Source organism: Heterodontus francisci, chromosome 2 (assembly GCF_036365525.1).
Source record: "Heterodontus francisci isolate sHetFra1 chromosome 2, sHetFra1.hap1, whole genome shotgun sequence".
Classification (NCBI taxonomy): domain Eukaryota; kingdom Metazoa; phylum Chordata; class Chondrichthyes; order Heterodontiformes; family Heterodontidae; genus Heterodontus; species Heterodontus francisci.
This window is the reverse complement of record NC_090372.1, coordinates 125,698,656-125,718,978: the sequence shown is the minus strand read 5'-3', so window position 1 is coordinate 125,718,978 and position 20,323 is coordinate 125,698,656. Positions and strand designations below refer to the sequence as shown.

Sequence of the window (20,323 nt, the reverse complement as noted above, 5' to 3'; positions counted from 1 at the left end):
AGTGGAGAGTATTCCATCACACTCCTGACTTGTGCCTTGTAGATGGTGGACAGGCTTTGGGGAGTCAGGAGATGAATTATTCATCACAGGATTCCTAGCCTCTTACCTGCTCTTGTAGCCACGGTATTTATATGGCTACTCCATTCAGTTCCTGGTCAATGGTAACCCCCAGGATGTTGATAGTGGGAGATTCAGCAATGGTAATGCCATTGAATGTCAAGGGGAGATGGTTGGATTCTCACTTGTTGGAGATGGTCATTGCCTGGCATTTATGTGGAACGAATGGTACTTGCCACTTATCAACCCAAGCCTGGATATTGTCCAGGTCTTGCTGCATTTCTACATGGACTGCTTCAGTATCTGAAGAGTCACGAATGGTGCTGAACATTGTGCAATCATCAGCGGACATCCCCACTTCTGACCTTATGATTGAAGGAAGTTCATTGATGAAGCAGCTGAAGATGGTTGGGCCTAGGACACTACCCTGAGAAGCTCCTGCAGTGATGTCCTGGAGCTGAGACGATTGACCTCCAACAACCACAACCATCTTCCTTTGTGCTAGGTATGACTCCAACTAGCGGAGACTTTTCCCCCTGATACTCATTGACGTCAGTTTTGCTTGGGCTCCTTGATGCCATACTCGGTCAAATGCTGCCTTGATGTCAAGTGCAGTCACTCTCACCTCACGTCTTGAGTTCAGTTCTTTTGTCCATGTTTGAACCAAGGCTGTAATGAGGTCTGGAGCTGGCAGAACCCAAATTGAGCGTCAATGAGCAGGTTATTGCTAAGCAAGTGACACTTGATAGCACTGTTGATGACACCTTCCATCACTTTACTGATGATCGAGAGTAGACTGATGGGGTGGTAATTGACAAGGTTGGATTTGTCCTGGTTTTTATGTACAGGACATACCTGGGCAATTTTCCACATTGCCGGATAGATGCCAGTGTTGTAGCTGAACTGGAACAGCTTGGCTAGGGCTGCGGCTAGTTCTAGAGCACAGATCTTCAGTACTATTGCCGAAATGTTGTCAGGCCCACAGCCTTTGCAGTATCCAGTGCCTTCAGTCATTTCTTGAGTGAATCAAATTGGCTGAAGACTGGCATCTGTGATATTGGAGACTTCAGGAGGAGGCCGAGATGCATCATCCACTAGGAGTTGTGGCTCTTTGCTGCATTACTCCCAGGGCTTAAATCCTTCTTTATGGTTTATGCTCAAGCTCAATTTTATATTCAAGGTACAATCTAGCTGCAATTTTAGTATGACATAAAAACATACGAAATAGGAGCAGGAGTACACCATTCAGCTCCTTAAGTCATTCAACACAATCATGGCTGGTTTTCTAAGTCAACTGCACTTTCATGCCCGCTCCCCATATCCCTTGATTCCCTGAAAGATCAGAAATCTATCAATCTCAGTCTTGAATATACTCAACAATTGAGCATCCACAACCCTTTGGGGTAGAGAATTCTGAGTGGAGTCTGTGCTCCCCCATTTTCTAGATTCCCCAGCCAGGGGTAATAACTTATCAGTATCTAACCTGTCAACTCCCTCAGAATCTTTTATGTTTCCATGAGTTCACCTCTCATTCTTCTCAACTCCAGAGAGTATAGGCCCAATTTACTCAGCCTGTCATCATAGGACAACCCTCTCGTCCCAGGAACCAATCTAATGAACCTTCGCTGTGCCGCCTTAGATATGGAGACCAAAATTGTGCACATTACGCCAGGTCTGGTCTGACCAAAATCCTGTCCAATTGTAGCAAGACTCCCTTATTCTTAACATGCCATCTGCCTTCCTAATTGCTTGCTGTACCTGCATGCTAACTTTCTATGTTTCTTATACAAGTACCCCCAAGTCTCTCTGAACATTTAAAAGTTTCATGCCTTTAAAAAAAAATATTTTGCTCTTCTATTCTTACTACCAAAGTGAGTAACCTCATATTCTCCACAGTATACTCCATCTGCCACCTTGATGCACACTCACTTAACCTGTCCATATCTCTTTGCAGCCTCTTTGGGCTGGATTTTCGCATCAGGGATGAGAAATGGAAGTCAGGTCCCAAACCCGCCCTCAAGGCGAAACAAAAATGAGTTCCGAGTTTCAGGGGGGCAACCCGTTAACTGATGTGGAAACAGGTTCGGCAGCCAGTTAGCAGGGGTGGGAACAGAGGCAGGCCAACTCAAGTGCAGGTCTGATTTAAACTTACCACGGCAGCCATTATTATGACAGTCATTTCAGTGCTGAAAGTTGGCAGTGAAGAATCATAGTGAACTTCGAGCTGAATATTTTATATTAATAATGTCTCATGGGAACTGGAGGCCTGAAATCTGGGGCAGGGCAGTCCCTTATTTTTCGGACACCAATCTGGAGGTCATGCTGGTGGCCATGAGGGAGAGGAAGGAGGTCCTCTTCCTGGAGGGTGGCAGGAGGATGCCATGCACATAGACCAAACAGGCCTGGGTAGAAATCACTGCCACTCATAGTGGCAGAAGCGTCTTAAGAAGAACTTGAATCCAGTGCAGGAAAAGGTTCAATGACCTGATATGCTCTAGCAAGGTGAGTGCTAACTCCAACCCTCAGAATAGGCCTCTGGGTATTCAGCCTCTAGCAGACACACCAGCTGAGGAGCCCAAGGGCGCATGCCGCTCCTGAACATGGGAGGGGTGTGTGCCCAAGGCACTTACTGACCCCCTCAGAATGGCTTAGAGCCGTAGTGCTGCTGAGGATCAGCCAGCACTGAAACATGCAGCTTCTGATAAATAGGGCAAATGTCATTGGCCACAGAAGACAGTAGAGTCTTAACATGCTCTCTTTTGTCCATGCAAGAGAAACAGGCACATAATACCCAGGAGAGAGCCCAAACAGGCAGAGGGGTACCATACTTTCAAATCATCATGACAATGGAGGTTTGAGAGATGGAAATAGCCAGGATTGTGAACTAGGAGGAGGTTGGCCCTGGTGAAATGGGCACTCATGACGGAGATGGTGATTAGAAAGGGAAATGCCCTCATTAAGGGGGTGCATTGCACTCCACCCTACCCGACAGCATACAGAACACTGAGTTGCATTGGGAAGCCTCAGCACTGCAGAGGCTTCTGCTCTCCAAGGCTAGCTCTCGTGATCTCTTCTTGTGTCTCCCACAGCTGCAGATGTCTACCTCATGAAACTTACTCCCACTCCATCAGTGGCCCAAGATGACCAGCAAGAAATTGAAGAAGCACCATCACACCTTACAACCATTTCTGGGAGTTCCAACTGGATTTTACATCCATCAGGCAGCTAACAAGCTGCTATCGGGGATCCCATCCCTTTATGAGAGAAATTCCCGCCTCCAAGAGCTGCTGGCCAATCGGAGAGCTGGCAGCTCTTCAGTCCCAGCAGTGCCATTGGGTGCGGTGACCAATGCTGGGACTGCACTCAGCCCAGAGAAGCAGCATGGACACTGCCCTCGGACAAAGGTAAGTGGGGTCAAGGTCGCCGGGACCAGTCAGGCAGGCCCCAGGCGCTGGAGTGGGTGGAAAGGGAGGATTGTGGTTGGTGAGCGCAGTGCGGGATGGGTGTTATTGGGGGGTTGGCCATTGCCGCCTGGGGGGGCCCTCCATGGGCCACAGAGTGCCCAGTCAGAAGGTCCCCACCCCCAAGCCCAAGGGAGGCCACCAGGGTGGCAGGAAGAGGCCCTTAATTGGCCACTTAAAAGGCCTCATCTGGTCTATGGGCTGTCCGCCACCTTCCCCACCCTTGGCAAAATGCCATGGCATTGGGAAAGTGACTGGCACACCTTGCCCCATCCTCCCTCCCGATGTTTCGGCCCCTCACCCCCGCACTGCCTGTTAGCCCGCTCCCGGAGGTCCCATAAAATCCCGGCCTACAGTGCAATGTCCACCAGCGCAGATACTTCGATGGGTCCTCGCCAGCATTTAGATAGGGTGGCACTGAATTAGGAGCATGGCACATGGCAGTAGTGTGCAAGAGGACATGCCAGAGGCAGAGGCAGCTGTCAGTTTCCCTCGGAGGAGGGAGGATAGACACAGCCCTGCTCAGCTGGGCACAAATGCAGGGTCTCAGGAGTCACAGGAAAGGAGGCTCTACCTAGACCAGCAGCAACAGATGTGCTCCCACATGTTGAAGTTCTCTGAGGCAGTACAGGGTCATGGGCTGAGAATGGAGAAGTCCATCCAGCTCATGTGCACCACTATGGTTTAGCACTTTGAGCGTATGAGCTCATCCATTGAGAGAGTGGCCAACCTCATGGACAGCCATATACAACAGCACTTGGAGCACATGCAGGAACTGCGCACTGACGTCCACAGGATGCATGCCACACTAAGTAACCTGGACTGATCAATGGCACTCATGGCACAGAGATGTTTAGAGGGGATGCTGGTTTCTCCCCTCCAGCCATCCGGAGCACAATCAAGGACTGAGGATGTCACCGAGGAGGATGAGGATGCCATCCCACACAGGATGCATCATCCTCGGCTTCCTTAGCCCCTCTGACATTGGGAGCCTCTGTGTAGCGGGGCCAAGTGACAGAGGCTGCCCCTGCAATGTTGGAGGTGCAGCAGCCTCTGGAGATGTCCCCATGGGCATCTCCACGATAAGGACAACTGCATCTCAGCCACAAGCTGAGTCAAGTGAGCAGACTGCCTCCACCTGTTCCAAGGCCACAGGAGGAACATAGAAGTGGCCGAGAGCAGAGGCTATCATGTTGCAAGTATCACTGAGTGGGTCACGGACAAGTCATCTTCCTGTGACTGTGCACTGTTTTCCTTTCTGAGCACTATGTAAATAATAACACTTGAAGTCACACGTGTGAAACTCCTTTTATTGATGCCAGGAGAAAAAAGAGGCAAGAGGTGGTGAAGGACGTCAAGAGTTCCTCAACAGCGATGGCAAAGCCTCTGGGCAGATGTGCCTCCTTCATTGGCAGTAACAGTTTAGACATTCCAGGCAGCGTTTTCAATGGAGGTTTTAGCACAGGTACCTCAGACTGGGTTCCAAACCATGCCCTTCATCCCGAATCAGAGGGGCTCAGTTGAAATATTCCTGAATCGAAAGATCTCTGATATTCATGGCATCCTGACGAGACCTTTGCACCCAGCACTGTGCCCGGCCACCTCCCTGTGCAGCCGGAGCACCTCGGTGTTCTGCATCCTCCACTTCCTCCTCCTTTCTCGCGCCTGCTCCTGCTCTTCCCTCAATGAGCTGTATCCTTCCAGGGCCTCATCATCTCAAGTGAGCGCACACATGGAGGGAGCTCTTGTGGTCGCAGACCAGCTGAACGTTGAGGGAGTGGAAGCCCTTCCTAATGATTTATCGGATTGGGTGTTCAGTGGGTGCCTTGAAAGCCACATGGGTGAAATCGATGATGCCCTCCATCTGGGGGATCCTTGGAAGGATCCAGAAGCAAAATAGTTCAAGGCCACAGTGACTTTGATGGCTACTGGCAGGGGATGGTGACCAGTGCTGTGAGGTGCAGGGTCTTCAGCAATGAGGTTACAGATCTCTGACGATCTGCCTTGGAAAGGCGTAGTCTCCTGCGGCACTGGGTCTCGGACATCTCCAGGTAGCTCCATTTTCGGCAGTAGATCCTATGCTGAAGGTATGGCCTCTGTGTCTTTCCTGCACCTTATCCTTCTCCCCTGCGCTCCTAATGCCCGTCACTCTGCCCTTCCTGAGGAGGATGTAGCTTCTCATTGGCACTAGGCCCAAAATCTGAGGGTCCTATCCCCATTGCCAGCTGCAGCCTTTCTAGTGGTCAAGTCGCCACCCAATTGAGCATGGCAGCCTTACCCCATGCTCTTATGCCCCTGCGAATCCAGGAGGGTGACGACCCCCTACATTACCTGAGCGCTTACTGCCCATTTTCCCTGGTATCTGTGCTTCGCCAATGGCACTTGTTTGTCAATGGCCAAGTCCCCTTCTGTGCCTTTCACCCCTTTATGGACCCAGGTAATTCCCTGGGGCGGCCATGACTGGCTGCCTACTGCGTACTCGCATTCCTTCACCCAGTCTGCCTAGACTGCATGTGTGTCCCTGTGAAAATCTCAACACCCCTCCCATTAATGAGCTCTTCATGAGCAACTCAACCACCTTCATTGGCCTTAATCAGGGATTGGGCAGCATCGCAAACCTGCTCACCTGCTGTCTTGGCGAACATGGCCGACATCAGTAAACCGGCACACTGGCCGATGCCAGTATTTTCTGACCCTGTCCACCTCTGTGTAAATTCATCCCTTTATGTCTTCCTCACAGCTTACATTTCCACTTAACTTTATATCATTAGCAAACTTAGAGACATTACTCTCCATCTTTTCATCTGTTAGCTATGACAGCCTTGTGCTGTACTAATTTGACAATATAGTTCAACATTTTGATTCAGTATCTTGTTTGTTTTGCTGATTAGTGCTCTGCAGTGACTGAACATGTTGTGTACCTGGTCTGCTGCACTGAGATTTTTCTCAACTTCATTTGTAGAGGATGAGTTTCCTGTTTCTACTGTTACGACCTGGTGAGAAGGGGTCTAGGGTTCCCTCTCAGCCTTCACTTGGTCTTACCGTAACAGGGTTTAATTTTAAACACACCGTGTTTTTAGCTGCCCCTTGGTGAATCCTTGTTCACTAACTTCCAATTATAAGACAAAGAAACCAGCCAAACAGATTTTCTTAGGTTTAAAGAAGAAAGGTTGTACTTTATTAAACTTAAACTCTAATTCGGTTAACACTAGCATGCATGCGCGATAAACACATGCAGATAGAGACAGAAAAGAGCAGAAGAAATAAAGTGGAAAAGTTTGAGGCAATATCGGAAGATGGTTTTGGTTACTGTTCTTCGAGCTCACTGTACAGTCCTTCATTGTAGGTAGATCTTCCTTTTCTTTGGGGCCCAATATTCTTCTTAAACCTTGTTCGATGTAGGAGACTTTTCTCTCTTGAGGTTCATTTCTTCAGTAGATTTGGAATTCCGTGAGAAAGAGATGGGAGCAGACAGGAGAGGGTGTGGCAAGCCAGCCAGCAGAGGTCTTTACAGTCCAAGAACAAACATTCTCTCTCTCTCAAACTGTCTGTACAATTTTTAAAAACTCAGGTTGCCCAGCAGGTTAGTCATGTGACTAGCTGGTTTGACCACGTCTGTTTGTGGATTCAGCCATCTTAGCAGTCATCCTGGAATGTGAGCTTCCTCACCTTCAATGTCTGGTGATCAAAGTCCATTGTGGGTTGAATGTGTCAGGAAATGGTCCTTTGGCTCCACAAACACTGTCTGTTAGTAGATAAATGTTTTTTCCAGCCATGGCTGATCAGTTTAACAAGTCATTTCCTCGCTCCAGCAACAGTTTAAAATCAATGTTCATCTGACAAAATTAATATGCCTCATTCCTGGCAGGTGGGGGTCTGCATGACACTACCTTATACCCTCAGATACTTCCTCTCATTCACTTTTACGCCTCCCTTGTTTGGCATCGTTCATGGAGTCATAGAGTTATATAGCACAGAAACAGGCCCTTCGGCCCATCGCGTCTGTGCCGGCCATCAAGCACCTATCTATTCTTATCCCATTTTCCAGCACATGGCCTGTAGCCTTGTAAGCTATGGCATTTCAAGTGCTCATCTAAATACTTCTTAAATGTTGTGAGGGTACCTGCCTCTACCATCCCTTCAGGCAGTGTTTTCCAGATTCCAACCACCCTCTGGGTGAAACATCTTTTCCTCAAATCCACTCTAAATCTATGCTCCCTGGTTATTGACACCTCCACTAAGGTAAAAAGTTTTTTCCTATCTACCCTATCTATGCCCCTCATAATTTTGTAGACCTCAATCATGTCCCCCTCAGTCTTCTATGCTCTAAGGAAAAAAACCCTAGCCTATCCAGTCTCTCTTCAAGGCTGAAATGCTCCAGCCCAGGTGACATCCTGGTGAATCTCCTCTGCACCCTCTCCAGTGCAATCACATCCTTCCTATAGTGTGGCGACCAGAACTTTACGCAGCTGTGGCCTAACTAACGTTTTATACAGCTCCATCATAAGCTCCCTGCTGCTTTATTCTATGCCTCGGCTAATAAAGGCAAGTATCCCATATGCCTTCCTAACCACCTTATCTACCTGTGCTGCTGCCTTCAGTGATCTATCAACAAGTACACCAAGGTCCTTCTGACCCTCTGTACTTGCTAGGGTACTACCGCCCATTGTATATTCCCTTGCCTTGTTAGTCCTCCCAAAATGCATCACCCCACACTTCTCAGGATTAAATTCCATTTGCCACTTCTCTGCCCATCTTACCAGCCCATCTGTATCATCTTGTAATCTAAGGCTTTCCGCCTCACTATTTACGACACCATCTATTTTCATGTCATCTGCAAACTTACTGATCATACCACCTATATTCATGTCTAAATCATTAATGTACACTACAAACAGCAAAGGTCCCAGCACCAATCCCTGCGGTACACCACTGGTCACTGGCTTCCAATAGCAAAAACATTCTTTGACATTCACACTCTGCCTCCTGCCACTAAGCCAATTTTGGATCCAATTTGCCAAATTGCCCTGGATCCCATGGGCTCTTACCTTCTTAATCAATCTCCCATGCGGGACCTTATCAAAAGTCTTACTGAAGTCCATGTAGACTACATCAACTGCTTTACTCTCATCTACACATCTGTTTACCTCCTCAGAAAATTCAGTCAAGTTTGTTAGACATGATCTCCCCCTGACAAAGCCATGCTGACTATTCTTGATTAATCCCTACCTCTCCAAGTGGAAATTAATCCTGTCCCTCAGAATTTTTTCCAATAGTTTCCCTACCACTGATGTTAGACTCACTGGTCTATAATTACCTGGTACCCTTCTTGAATAATGGTACCACATTCGCTGTCCTCCAGTCTTCTGGCACCTCTGCTGTGGTCAGAGAGGATTTGAAAATTTGTGTCAGAGCCCCTGCTAACTGCTCCTTTACCTCACATAACAGCCTGGGATACATCTCATCTGGGCCTGGGGATTTATCCACTTTTAAGCCCACTAAAACTGCAAATTCCTCCTCCCTTTCAATGCTAATTTGTTCCAGTATATCACAATCCCCCTCCCTGATCTCGATACCTACATCGTCCTTCTCCATAGTGAACACAGATGAAAAGTAATCATTTAAATCCTCACCTAGGTCCTCCGGCTCCACACACACATTGCCACTTTGGTCTTTAATGGGCCCTACTCTTTCCCTGGTTATCCTCTTGCCCTTAAGTACCCCCCTACACTTTCTATACTCCTCTAGGGCCTCCACTGTTTTCAGCGCTCTGAAACTGCTATAAACCTCCTTTTTTTTCCTTATCCAATCCTCTATATCCCTTGACATCCAAGGTTCCCTGGACTTGTTGGTCCTACCCTTCACCTTTACAGGAACATATTGGCCCTGAACTCTCACTATTTCCTTTTCGAATGATTCCCACTGGTCTGATGTAGACTTTCCTACAAGTAGCTGCTCCCAGTCAACTTTAGCTAGATCCTGTTTTATCATATTGAAATCGACCTTCCCCCAATTCAGTACCTTTATTTCCAGTCCATCTTTGTCCTTTTCCATAACTACCTTAAATCTTACAGAGTTATGGTCACTATCCCCGAAATGTTCCCCCACTCACACTTCTACCACTTGTCCAGCTTCATTCCCTAGAATTAGGTTCAATACCGCCCCTTCTCTTGACTATCTCAGTTAATATTGGGGAAGTTGAAATCCCCTACTATTATTTTTACACCTCTCTGAAATTTGCCTACTTATCTGCTTTTCTATCTCTCCCTGACTGTTTGGAGGCCTGGAGTACACTCCCAGCCAAATGATTGCACCCTTTTTGTTTTTAAGTTCTACCCATATGGCTTCATTTGAGGAACGTTCTGAGAAATCATCCCTCCTTACTGCAGTAATTGACTCCTTGATCAACAGTGCAATGCCACCTCCTCTTTTGCACCCAGCGGCTTCACACCATTCAATGCATTTTAATGGTGAGCCAAAGGTGAGATGCTGTTATATGCAAAGCGACTGGAGGAGCAATGCAACTCAAGACATATCTGTCCCTCCCCTGACATTGTTGTACTATTTGTACATAAATAACGGCAAGCACAGTTGGCTTCATCATTATTTTGACAGCAAATGCTCATTATAACTTCGAAATGGCTCATTATAACTTAGAGACAGTACAGATCCCATCATTGATACTTGAGTAATTCCATTCTTTTCCTCTGTCTCAGTGTCATTGATACCTTTCTTTTACTCTTCAATCAATTTCTTAATCACTTCCAGGTTTTAACTTTAATTACCATTAAAGCTTAAATAGCAGCCTTTTGTGTGTACTTTTGTCAAAGGTTTTTGAAAGTCTAGATACACCGGTAATAAGGCTTTTCAACAGTACATCTGGGATGTTAATGGCCTCAAAAAATGTCAAGGCAATTAACAGGACAAGATATTTCCTTATGATGGTAGCAATTTACTAGCTAATACAAGGTAATCCTTTACCTTTGTTAATCAATTTCATAATCTGTTCCATATTAAAAATGGTGAGTGGTGTCGACATTCAAAAGAAATTGTACCTGTAACTTATGGCATTAAGTGAAAGAGCCAGCTAAACAAAAATTGGAAACCCATCACTGGTACTATACAAGATAAAAACAACATGTAACTAAACAGCTGAAAATAATTTAAAACACCTCATAAAAGAACAGAGAAACTTTAAACCAGAAATAGCATGGAAAATCAAAGTTTACAAATGATATTATGAAAATCACCTATGAATGTCGACAGCTGAATGCGATTTAAATGAAAATGTCCCTGCAAACTCTGCATGAAACCAGTAGCAAAGCCTCCCCAAAAAGGAAATGAGCTAGTCAACCTTAAAAATCCAGCCACCCAAAACAGTAAATGATCCAAAAATTAAAGAGGAAACCTGGGCAAAGAATTCTTAAACAGCCTCAATGGAACGAATAGCTGTTCAGTAAAAGTCAGAACCTGACCATTTTCCTCACCCTTCCCAATCGACCCCCATGAGGCATAAATCATTTGCCTGATAACTCACCCATGATGGAAATTGGTAACTGGCCAGAGACTTCCACACTCCAACTGAGTCAGACTATCCCTTGCTTCTTCCCCTTCCATGCCTTTGCCTCTTTCTCCTCCTCTGCCTTCCTCAGCTGCAATTATCCCCTACTTTTCTCCCATTTTTCTCGCCACACCTCACTCCTCTCCCCTTCCCTGTTTTTGTCTCTGCTTCTCTCTCCCATCTCCTCCTCCCCTGCATATCTACCATGCCCAGCTTTTCATCTCTATCCCATTCTTCTCCCCTTTCTTCCTCCACCCTCCTTTCATTCCTCTACCATCCTCTCAAATTTCCATCCTCCCATCTGCCTCTCCCTGTGCCCCCTTGGTTTAATTATGTCTCCGCCTTCCATCCTTACTTGGCCTGAGAAATACGGATGACCTTCATCCCCCACGTGCATTAACATGGGAGACCAACTAGTGTAATAAATAGATAGAAATGGCTGTAGTATAGTCACCTCTTTAATTAGCCAAATATAGACTGGGATAGTAGCAATGTAAAGGGCAGAGAGGGGTAAGAGTTCCTAGAATGTGTTCAGGAAAATTTTCTACAGCAGTATGTTTCCAGTCCAATGAGAGGGGAGGCACTTCTGGACCTGGTTCTTGGAAATTAGGTGGGTCAATTGGATCAAGTATCAGTACAAGAACATTTAGGGGACAGTGATCATGGTATCATAAGGTTTAGGTTGACTATGGAAAAGGACAAAGAACAATCTAGAGTAAGAATAATTAACTGGGGGAATGCCAACTTCAGTGTGGTAAGAATGGATCTGGGCCGAATAGATTGGAATCAAAGGTTGGCAGGAAAAACAGTAGCTGAAAAATGGGCTACCTTCAAAGATGAGATAGTTCGGGCACAGTCGAGATATATTTCCTCAAAGAGGAAAGGTAGGGCAAACAAATCCAGAGCTCCCTGGATGACAAAACAGATCGAGATTAAGATGAAGAAAAAGTGTGCTTATGACAGATGTAAGGTGGATAGTACAGTGGAGAACCAGGCTGAATATAGAAGGTTCAGAGGAGAAGTGAAAAAGCAAATAAGGAACCAGGACCGGATGAGATACTGAGGGATGCGAGAGTGGAAATTACAGAGGAACTGGCCATAATTTTCCAGTCTTCCTTAGACTCAAGGGTGGTGCCAGGGGACTGGAGAATTGCAAATGTTACAGCCTTGTTCAGAAAAGGGTGTAAAGATAAGCCCAGAATTACAGGCCAACTTCAGTGGTGGGGAACCTTCTAGAAATAATAATACGGGACAAAATTAATAGGAGCAAAATACTGCGGATGCTGGAAATCTGAAACAAAAACAAGAAATGCTGGATTCACTCAGCAGGTCTGGCAGCATCTGTGGAAAGAGAAGCAGAGTTAACGTTTCGGGTCAGTGACCCTTCTTCGGAACTGACAAATTAATAGGCACATGGACAAATGCAGGTTAATTAAGGAAAGCCAGCATGGATTTGTTACGGGAAAACTGTGTTTAACTAACTTGCTGGAGTTTTTTGATGATCTAACAGAGAGGGTTGATGAGGACATTGCTGTTGATGTGGTGTACATGGACTTCCAAAAGGCATTTGATACAGTGTCACACAACAGACTTGTGAGCAAAGTTATAGCTCTTGGAATAAAATGGACAGTGGCAACATGGATATGAAATTGGCTGTGTGACAGGAAACAGAGAGTAGTGATTAATGGATGTTTTTCAGGCTGGAGGAAGGTTTGTAGTGGAGTTTCCCAGGGGTCAGTGTTGGGACTCTTGCTCTTCCTGACATATATTAATGACCTAAACCTTGGTGTACAGGGCACAATTTCAAAATTTGCGAATGATATGAAACATGTAACAATTGTGAACTGTGAGGCGCACAGTGTAGAACTTCAAAAGGACATAGACAAGTTGGTGGAAATGGGCGGACAAGCAGCAGATGAAGTTCAATGCGGAGAAATGTGAAATGATTCATTTTGGTAGGAAGAACATGGAGAGACGATATAGAATAAAGGGTACAACTCGAAAGGGTTGCAGGAACAGAAGAACCTGGGTGTATATGTGCATAAGTCAGTGAAGGTGTCAGAACAGGTTGAGAGAGTGGTTAATCAAGCATATAATATCCTCGGCTTTATTAATAGGGGCATAGAGTACAAGAGCAAGGAGGTTATGTTGAACTTGCATAGTACATTAATTTGCCCTCAACTGGAGTATTGCGTCCAGTTCTGGGAACCGCACTTTAAGAATGATGTGAAAGCATTGGAGAGAGTAAAGGCCTGCTACCCAACCTGAACCCGACAGGACCCGACGACATGTGTCGGGTTCGGGTCGGGTCAGGCCCCTCTTCCGGGTCTGGCTTTCGGGCTCGGGTCGGGTTGGGCCGAGTCCAGGTCGAGTCGGGTCGGGTCGGCCCGGACACACAGCATAAGTGCTCTGCCGGTAAGTATTAAAAATAAAAAACTTACCCGAGCTGGGAGTCTGGAATGAAACTGAGTCTGCGCAGTGAGCGAGTGACATCACTATGACGTCATCACGCATGCGCTGCAGCTTCGTGGAGCTTCCTGGTTGGAAGGTAAGTAAAGGGATGCTCGGGTCGGGCTCGGGTTGAGGTGAGTGGGGTCGGGCTCGGGTCGGGTCGGGCTCGGGCGAAATTGGAGGGACTTGGGCTGGGTAGGGCTCAGGTCCACTGTGGACCGGTCAGGTTCAGGTTGGGTTCTTTTTCCTGACCTTAGCAGGCCTTTAGGAGAGAGTACAGAAAAGATTCACAAGAATGGTTCCAGGATGAGGAACCTCAGTTATGAAGATAGATTGGAGAAGTTGGGACTGTTTTCCTTAGAGAAGGCTGAGAGATGATTTGATAGAGGTATTGAAAATCATGAGGGGTCTGGACAGAGTCGATAGGGAGAAACTGTTCCCACTCATGAAAGGATCAAAAAGAAGAGGGCACAGATTTAAAGTAATTGGCAAAAGAAGCAATGGCGACAGGAGGAAAACTTTTTCATTTAGCGAGTGGTTAAGGTCTGGAATGCACTGCCTGAGAGTGTGGTGGAGGCAGGTTCAATCGATGCCATTCATAAGGGAATTAGACGATTATCTGAAAAGGAAGAATGTGCAGGGTTATGGGGAGAAGGCGGGGGAATGGCATTAGGTGAATTGCTCATTCGGAGAGCCTGTGCAGACACAATGGGCCGAATGGCCTCCTTCTGTGCTGTAACAATTCTGGGATTCTGATAGGCGCAAGCAAAAAAAAGCTTAGAAGACCTAAAGACTACTTACCAATAAGAAACATAAGAATATCAACACAACAGAGAACCCCACAAAGCAAGAAAGAGATTGGCACTCGGGGAAAAAGCTAGCAGTAATAGCTGCTTCACTTAGAAGGTGATAACTAGTCTGACCTTTCAAACAACAATAATTTATAGCAATTAAAGTGCTCATTCAATCAGCCATACTATGTAGAAGTACTGTGTGATACAGATTGCTAAAACAAAAGCAAAATATTGCGGATTCTGGAAACCCAAAATAAATGCTGGAAGTGTTCAGCAAGTCAGGAAGCATCTGTGGAGATAGAAACAGAGTTAACATTTCAGGTTGATGCCCTTTCATTAGAACTGGAAAAAGTTAGTGATGTAACAGGTTTTAAGCAAATACAAAGGCAGGAAAGGACAAGAAAGGGAGGAAAGAACAAAAGATCTGTAATAGATTGGAAGGCAGGAGAGATTAAATGACAAAAGGGATGATGGTGCAAGGCAAAATGGGCTGGTAAAGGGACCAGAAAAGAAACAAAACATGGGTCTAGAGGAGCTGTAAATGACAACAGCAGAATCATTATCAGCAGTCGCTATCTAACAAAAAAGAGACCAGTGGTTATGACAGATTCCTGAAAGGTATTTTATAAAATATTGAATGCAGATTGTGTGGAATGACTTCAGATATTTTCTTGCATAGGAAACAGTTGAAGTATTCTTGAATCATCCATCAGTGAAAGATGAACCAGACTTGGAAGGGCGTACTGCATTTATGTGGGCTGCAGGAAAGGGCAGTGATGATGTCCTTCGAACGATGCTAAGAGTAAAATCAGACATCGACATCAACATGGCAGATAAATATGGTGGGACAGGTTAGTCTTCCAGTTTAAACCACTTGCATGTTTTTGCACTGTAGAGACCTTTATCTAATACATGTACTCCCTTCAGTTATTATCCATGCAGTTTTTGAAAAAACAAATGTGGCCTTGTTGCAGTCCAGAATGAGAAATGTATGGTTGTCTAATGAATGGCTTGATGTGTGTTTTTTTTCATTCATTCATGGGATGTGAGCGTCATTGGCCAGGCCAGCATTTATTGCCCATCCCTAATTGCCCTTGAGAAGGTGGTGGTGAGCTGCCTTCTTGAACTGCTACAGTCCATGTGGGGTAGGTACACCCACAGTGCTGTTAGGAAGGGAGTTCCAGGATTTTGACCCAGCAACAGTGAAGGAATGGTGATATAGTTCCAAGTCAGGATGTTGTGTGACCTGGAGGGGAACTTGCAGGTGGTGGTGTTCCCATGCATTTGCTGCCCTTGTCCTTCTAGTTGGTAGAGGTCACGGGTTTGGAAGGTACTGTCTAAGGAGCCTTGGTGCATTAACATCTTAACGTCTGACAAAAATGCTCATTTCTTAATATCTGAAATTCCTGGAAATAATAGCTGCAGGTTCTAAGATTTGCAATAAGCAGGTAAGTACGGTTTTCAAAAAAAAACTTTGAAAAAGCCTATTTCTGCATGAGAGCTGCTTTAATTTATTGCCTCATTAATCTTTATCCATGCAGGTGAGATATTACTGAATTTAGTGCTCAATAACACGATTGTTGTATTACCTTCCTCCTCTTCTGGAAGAAATATTGTTGCTTTCCATCTAAAAGCATTGGTAACAGTGGACGAATCCCACACACAGGGGCATATTTTATTTTGTTGATGATGGCATAAATAATTGCCTGACCTGAGCAAATAGAGTAAAACCAGGCAGTAAGCTTGGCAGACTACTGACCGAGCTGGCCAAGCCCTAAAGGACATAGCTGCTAGACTGGGTCTGCGGTGAGGGAGCCAACAAGAGGGAAAAACCTACTTGACCTCATCCTCACCAATCTACCTGTTGCAGTTGCATTTGTTTGTCCATGACAGTATTGATAGGAGTGACCACTGCACAGTCCTTTGGGAGACAAAGTCCTGTCTTCACATTGAGGATACCCTCCATCGTGTTGTGTGGCACTACCACAGTGCTAAATGGGATAGATTTCAAACAGATCTAGCTACTCCATCATGAGCACCCATGAGATGCTGTGGGCCATCAGCAGCAGGAAAATTGTATTCAACCACAATCTGTAACTTCATGGTCCAGCATATCCCATACTCTAACATTACCATCAAGTTGGGGAATCAACCCTGGTTCAATAAAGAGTGTGGGAGAGTATGCCAGGAGCAGCACCAGGCCTATCTAAAAATGAGGTGTCAACCTGGTGAAGCTACAATCCAGGACTACATGCATGCTAAACAGCGGACGCAGCATGCGATAGAGCTAAGCGATCCCATAACCAACGGATCAGATTTAAGCTCTTCAGTTCTGCCACACCCAGTCATGAATGGTGGTGAACAATTAAATAACTAGCAAGAGGAGGAGGCTCCACAAATAGCCCCATCCTCAATGATGGCAGAGCCCAGCATGTCAGTGCAAAAGACAAGGCAGAAGCATTTGCAACCATCTTTAGCCAGAAATGCTGAGTGGATGATCCATCTTTGCCTCCTCCTGAAGTTGCCAGCTTCACAAATGCCATTCTTCAGCCATTTGATTCGCTCCACGTGATATCAAGAAACTGCTGAAGGCACTGGATACTGCACAGGCTATGAGCCCTAACAACATTCCGACAATAGTACTGAAGACTTGAAGTCCAGTACTTGCCACCCCCCGAGCCAAGCTGTTTCAGTACACAAAAAGCAGGACAAATCCAACCTTGCCAATTACCGCCCTATCAGTCTACTCTCAATCATCAGCACAGTGATGGAAGGGGTCATCGCCAGTGCTATCAAGCGGCACTTGCTCAGCAATAATCTGCTCACTGATGCTCAGTTTGGGTTCCTCAGCTCCTGACCTCAGTACAGCCTTGGTCCAAACATGGACAAAAGAGATGAACTCAAGAGGTGAGGTGAGAGTGACTGCCCTTGACAACAAGGCAGCATTTGACTGAGTATGGCATCAAGAAGCCCTAGCAAAACTGGAGTCAATGGGAATCAGGGGGAAAACTCTCCACTGGTTGGAATCATACCTAGCACAAAGGAAGATGGGTGTGGTTGTTGGAGGTCAATCATCTCAGTCCCAGGGCATCACTGCAGGAGTTCCTCAGGGTAGTGTCCTAGGCCCAACCATCTTCAGCTGCTTCATCAATGACCTTTCCTGCATCATGAGGTCAGAAGTGGGGATGTTTGCTGATGATTGCACAATGTTCAGCACCATTTGTGACTCCTTTGATACTGAAGCAGTCCGTGTCCATATTCAGCAAGACCTGGACAACATTCCAGCTTGGGCTGGTAAGTGGCAAGTTACGTTCGCACCACATAAGTGCCAGGCAATGACCATCTCCAACAAGCAAGAATCCAACCATTTCCCCTTGACATTCAGTGGCATTACCATTGCTGAATCCCCCACTATCAACCTTCTAGGGGTTACTATTGACCAGAAACTGAACTGAACCAGCCGCATAAGTACTGTGGCTACAAGAGCAGGCCAAAGGCTGGGAATTCTGTGGAGAGTAACGTGCCTCTTGTCTCCCCAGTGCCTGTCCACCATCTACAAGGCACAAGTCAGGAATGTGATGGAATACTCTCCACTTGCCTGGATGAGTGCAGCTCCAACAACACTCAAGAAGCTCGACACCATCCAGGACAAAGCAGCCCGCTTGATTGGCACCCCATCCACCACCTTCAACATTCACTGTCTTCACCACTGATACACAGTTGTGTGTACCATCTACAAGATGCACTGCAGCAATTCACCAAGGCTCCTTTTACAGTACCTCCCAAACCCATGACCTCTACCACCTAGAAGGACAAGGGCAACAGATGCGTGGGAACAGCACCACCTGCAAGTTCCCCTCCAAGTCACACACCATCCTGACTTGGAACTATATCACTGTTCCTTCACTGTTGCTGGGTCACAATCCTGGAATTCCCTCCCTAATAGCACTGTGTGTATACCTACACCAGATGGACTGCAGCTGTTCAAGAAGGCAGCTCACCACCACCTTCTTATAGGCAATTAGGGATGGGCAATAATTGGTTGCCTAGCCAGCGACACCCACATCCCGTGTAAAGAATTTTTAAAAACTTATAACGGAGCCCTCTTCATTTTCCATGCACTAATTTAAATTAAAGAAAAATTGAGTGGTCTTTGTTACGTAGGAAGTACTACTTTCCCAATTTCTCCCATGTGCTTCACCTTAAAGGCCTGCTCGGGTCTGCAAATGAGACCCGACCCAAGCCCGACAGAACCCCATCCGACCCCGAGCCGGCCCAAGTTCTTCCATTTTTTCCCGCGCCCGACCCGACCCGACCCAACCATCAGTTAACCTACCTTCCGTTTTTCACTTTGTTCCTTACCTGCACAAGCTTTAAATAACTGTAGCAAAACCATCTTTAAAGTCCACACAGTAAATTAACATTAAAGTCACTTACCTGAGGTGGTGATAGAGCAGTCAGGTAACAGACCTTTACTTCACCTGGTTATCTATGTCCAGGTGCAATATAGGATGATCTGCCCCAAATGTTTATGTACATAACTGCAGCTTTTACTACATCCTGTGCAATTGGGTGTATTCCAAATTTTGAGCTGCATTTATATACTGGAAACCATGATGAAATACTTCCTCCAACAAAAACTATTCTTGTGCAATCTCTGTTGTATTGGATGACATTTAAGTATTTGGTGTCTAGAGACAGTTCATCAAACTGTAAAGGCATCTTAGTGGTGCAGCTCAGACCAAAGCTGAAGTTGTCTTTACTGTGAATCTTTCTTGCTGTAAGTTTCAGCTGCTCAGTCAACATCTTGTAACTAATTGAGCAACTGAAATGTTATACTTACTTGGTGGTTAGTTACCATTTCTTTTATCAGAAAATTTGTTTTGACCTCAAATGGTGTATATTCTTTGTACACATGTTTTGCTAGAGTTTCATCCCATTCTGATTCCAAATCTTCTCTTCCCCCTTCCCCCTGTTGCCTGCCTTCCAGGTTTTGGCTTCATGAAATGGAGACAGACCCTTTTGCTGTCTGCTTCACATTTGTACTGCCTCACTTGCTTGTGCTGTAGTGAAGGGTAAATTTCAGTCATGAGCTCAAACACCGAGCATTCAAATAAGGTTATTGGCAAATTTGTATGTATGTGGCCAGTGCATGGCTGTCTAGTGGCAATTTAGGAAATTTTCAAAATGGTTTGTTTTTCAGAATCATATTGATGCGTGTGGTTGGGACCAAGAAAGCAATTCATGGGTTTATACAAGGAAAGGTCTAAGGCATAATTTTAAGTACTGTGAAAGATCAGTCCAACAAAAAGGAATAAACATTTGGAGCAGACAAGTGGACATTGCACTTGTAAAGAATAAAACTCAAAGGAAAATGCACAAATAATGATGGAAGAGGAAGGGATGAGTGCAGCAGCGCCATTTCCTCTCATTTTTTGCAATGAGATTCAGGGAGGTGGGGGCAGGTTGCGGAATAAATTCAGAGCTTTTGGAATTCCAACATCAGTAATTCCAGGCCCAGAGTGGATTTAAGGGTCAACAGAAAATACTAGCACTACCATAAACTGCCTCTGCCTCATGCAAGGACAATTGGAAAAAGCAGAACAAATATGAATCAATGCATCTGAAATAAAAATAGACAATACAGAATTCCATAAATGTTCCTTCCTTGCCTATTTACAGGAACTGAAAGAAAAGGGCACTAGATAAAGCAGTGTTTAGCTCAATGTTCTATTACAGATTCCATTAAGATTCTACAAGAAGGACACAATAGATACCTTTGAACTTGATGTAACTTCAAGCTCATGGCCCAATATGACTGGGCGAAGAGACAAGCCTAAAAGATACACAAATCTTTGAAAGTGGCAGAACAAATGAAAAAGCATATGGGATTCTTGGTTTAATTAATAGAGAAATCAAGTACAGAAACAAGGAGTTTTTATAAATCACTGGTTAGACTTCAGCTGGAATAGTGCATCCATTTTTGGACACCACACATT

At 45.5% G+C, this 20,323-nt stretch overlaps 1 protein-coding gene across 3 annotated transcripts in view; it reads left to right on the top strand.

Annotated features, from left to right (window-relative positions):
* invs (inversin) overlaps positions 1-20,323 on the top strand; it is a 500,621-nt gene that overhangs the window by 225,140 nt on the left and 255,158 nt on the right. For all 3 annotated transcript variants that reach the window (XR_010968749.1, XM_068010370.1, XM_068010383.1), the window contains exon 9: positions 15,004-15,175. Coding sequence is in view for 2 of the 3 variants with exons in the window: in XM_068010370.1 (XP_067866471.1) it covers positions 15,004-15,175 (172 nt within the window). In the remaining variant the exon portion in view is untranslated. The remainder of the gene's footprint in view (positions 1-15,003; positions 15,176-20,323) is intronic.